Source organism: Orycteropus afer, unplaced genomic scaffold (assembly GCF_000298275.1).
Source record: "Orycteropus afer afer isolate SDZICR_OR568_19922 unplaced genomic scaffold, OryAfe1.0 scaffold00497, whole genome shotgun sequence".
In the NCBI taxonomy this organism is placed as follows: Eukaryota; Metazoa; Chordata; class Mammalia; order Tubulidentata; family Orycteropodidae; genus Orycteropus; species Orycteropus afer.
The window spans coordinates 389,131-391,452 of NW_006922084.1; the positions used below are offsets into that span (position 1 = coordinate 389,131).

The window sequence follows — 2,322 nt, forward strand, 5'->3', positions numbered from 1 at the left end:
TAAAGAGTGACAAAAGCAAAAAGAGCTCAGAAAGCTTGCAATCACCTTGATAAACAGGCCCATTACTGAAGTGCAAGAAGCCAAAGGTATTTGGACATGAAAGAGTTAATCTTCAAGAAGACTCAGGCTTTTGGTTTCCTAATGCAACAGCATTTAAGCCCATTCAATTTCAAGGTTCCCCATTGCTTGTTATCAGGGCAGACTGTGATTATAATTTTAGCCTTCAAACAAAATGGCCTGATTCTATTTACTGGAAGGTGAATTCAGCCTTTGAAATTGGCCTACTCCATTGTGGCAGGTTTCTGGCTGTGCTGTAACTCAAAATGACTAATCAGTGCACTGCTGTGACCTCTCCCCACCCCACTGCCACGTCAGGACTTAGAGGAGGAGGCCCACCATTCACTCTTTTCGACTTGTGAGCTTGTGGGTGTGTGTGGTGGAAATATTTCCCTGTGACAAGATGCGAAAGTGTTACCTTGGAAGCTGCCTTCTTCATCAGCTCTAAAGCCAGCCGCCTGTTCTTCTTCACTCCTTGACCCTAAACAATGACAAACAGCAGGAATGAGGAAGGAAATAAACCCAGAGTGCACCCAAAAGCAGCAGAGACACCTCCGTGTTCAATGCAAAATTCAGAGAAAACCCAAGCCTTCCAAACGAAAAGAATTCTACATGCAGTGATGCGCTGTTCTGGCTACCTAGTGCCATTCTAACAAGAATATACCACAAATGAGATGCTTGAACAAATAGTTTATGCTCTTACAGTATGGAGGCTTTAAGTCTGAGTTCAAAGTGCCAGGCTCTAGGGACTGGGTTAAAAGCCCTTTGACTTTGGGCTTCAGCTCTGCTCTGCCTCTTGCTCCTGGCCCACTGAAGCTAGAGGCATCTCTTCACTCAGGCAGCTACTGACTGCTGAGGCTAACAAGCCCAAGGTCAACAAATAAAATGACACAGTCCCAATGTTACCAAACCACACAGCAGGCCATGAATTCAAGTCTATTGAAAGTCCCAGGATCGGCAGAGTGTGACAGGCTGCTGAACAATGACACGGCCACATGCAAGGTTCAAATGTGCCATAAGCTAGAGACCATTCCCCAAGGCTTCTCCTATATATACAGGAAGCAGACCAAATTCCTAGGGCAGCTACTCAGCTGCTCCCAATAGAGTCCACCATGGTGCTGATTACCAGTCTCATCATGGGGAATACTACATCCAGCTGCCCAGCCACTCAACCAAACCCAGTCAAGTTGACACAAAAACATAACCACCACATGTGCCATGGCCATCATCATCATCATCATCATCTTTATTTTGCTCAGGTTTGTGGAACAGGGGCAACAAACCTCAGAAGTCCTCGCTTAGCAGTGATATAACTAACATTCCCCATCTATCACGGACTCAATCGCATTTCCGTCAGTCCAGGGGTACCGCTGGGAGCAGCCGTGAGGAAGGTTAAATGAGTCCGGCCATTCTGAACATATTCCTTGGGGGATTATCTAATTTTCCAGCCAGATAAATCACTTTATCTGCATTGCACAGTCAAGAGTTATTAGGCTGTGACTTGCAGCCTTGCTCGTCCTGGCAGAGTCCCCAGGGTAGAACATCATGGCTGTGGAGCCAGCTTGAGACTCAGCCGTAAAGGGCACAGGACCCCTCAGAATCGGATGCCACAGAGACTGCAGAAACTAACAAAGTTCTCTGAGCAAAATCAAGTTTTGTCAGCAGAAGCAGTTTGTCCAACAAGGAGAGAGATGGGCTTCAGGGAGCTTGTAGTAAGAGAGGGACCTGTGTCATCACATGAATGGGTGTCTGGAGGTCCATGTGGAGAAATGGTGGGTCTGAGGGTGGGGTGCAAGGGGGACATTGTGACATAAGTCTGACATGAAGGTGCCAGGCAAGGAAAGCCAGATGAATTAATTCCGGCTGTGTCCAAACTCAGGTAGAGTCTCTTATTGACAGGCACTCTCCATGTGCCCCACAGAGTGCTCCTGGACTCTGACACAGGAGTTCACAGGGTTACATGGGCTCAGAATGTGAGAGCACATTGCTATGTACATAGTTATCAACTCTGTAAACACTTGCTGTCATTAGCTTCCATAAAGTCAACCCCTGACCCTATGCATAATGGAAAAAAACAACCGCTGCTTACTCCTGTGCTACCCTCATGATTAGTTGTGGGTTGTGTTGTTGTTAGATGGCATTGAATCAGCTCCAACTCATAGCGACCCTATGCACAACAGAACACAACACTGCCCAGTCTTGTGCCAGCCCCACAATCCTTGCTATACCAGAGCCCATTGTTGCCACCACTGTGTCAATCCATCT

General features: G+C 47.0%; 1 protein-coding gene across 1 annotated transcript in view; it reads right to left on the reverse strand.

Moving 5' to 3' along the window:
- The window catches only part of SEL1L3 (SEL1L family member 3), a 253,483-nt gene that overhangs the window by 53,536 nt on the left and 197,625 nt on the right, over positions 1 to 2,322 (reverse strand). The window contains exon 14 of the mRNA XM_007955282.1: positions 476 to 538. Coding sequence (XP_007953473.1) covers positions 476 to 538 — 63 coding nt within the window. The remainder of the gene's footprint in view (positions 1 to 475; positions 539 to 2,322) is intronic.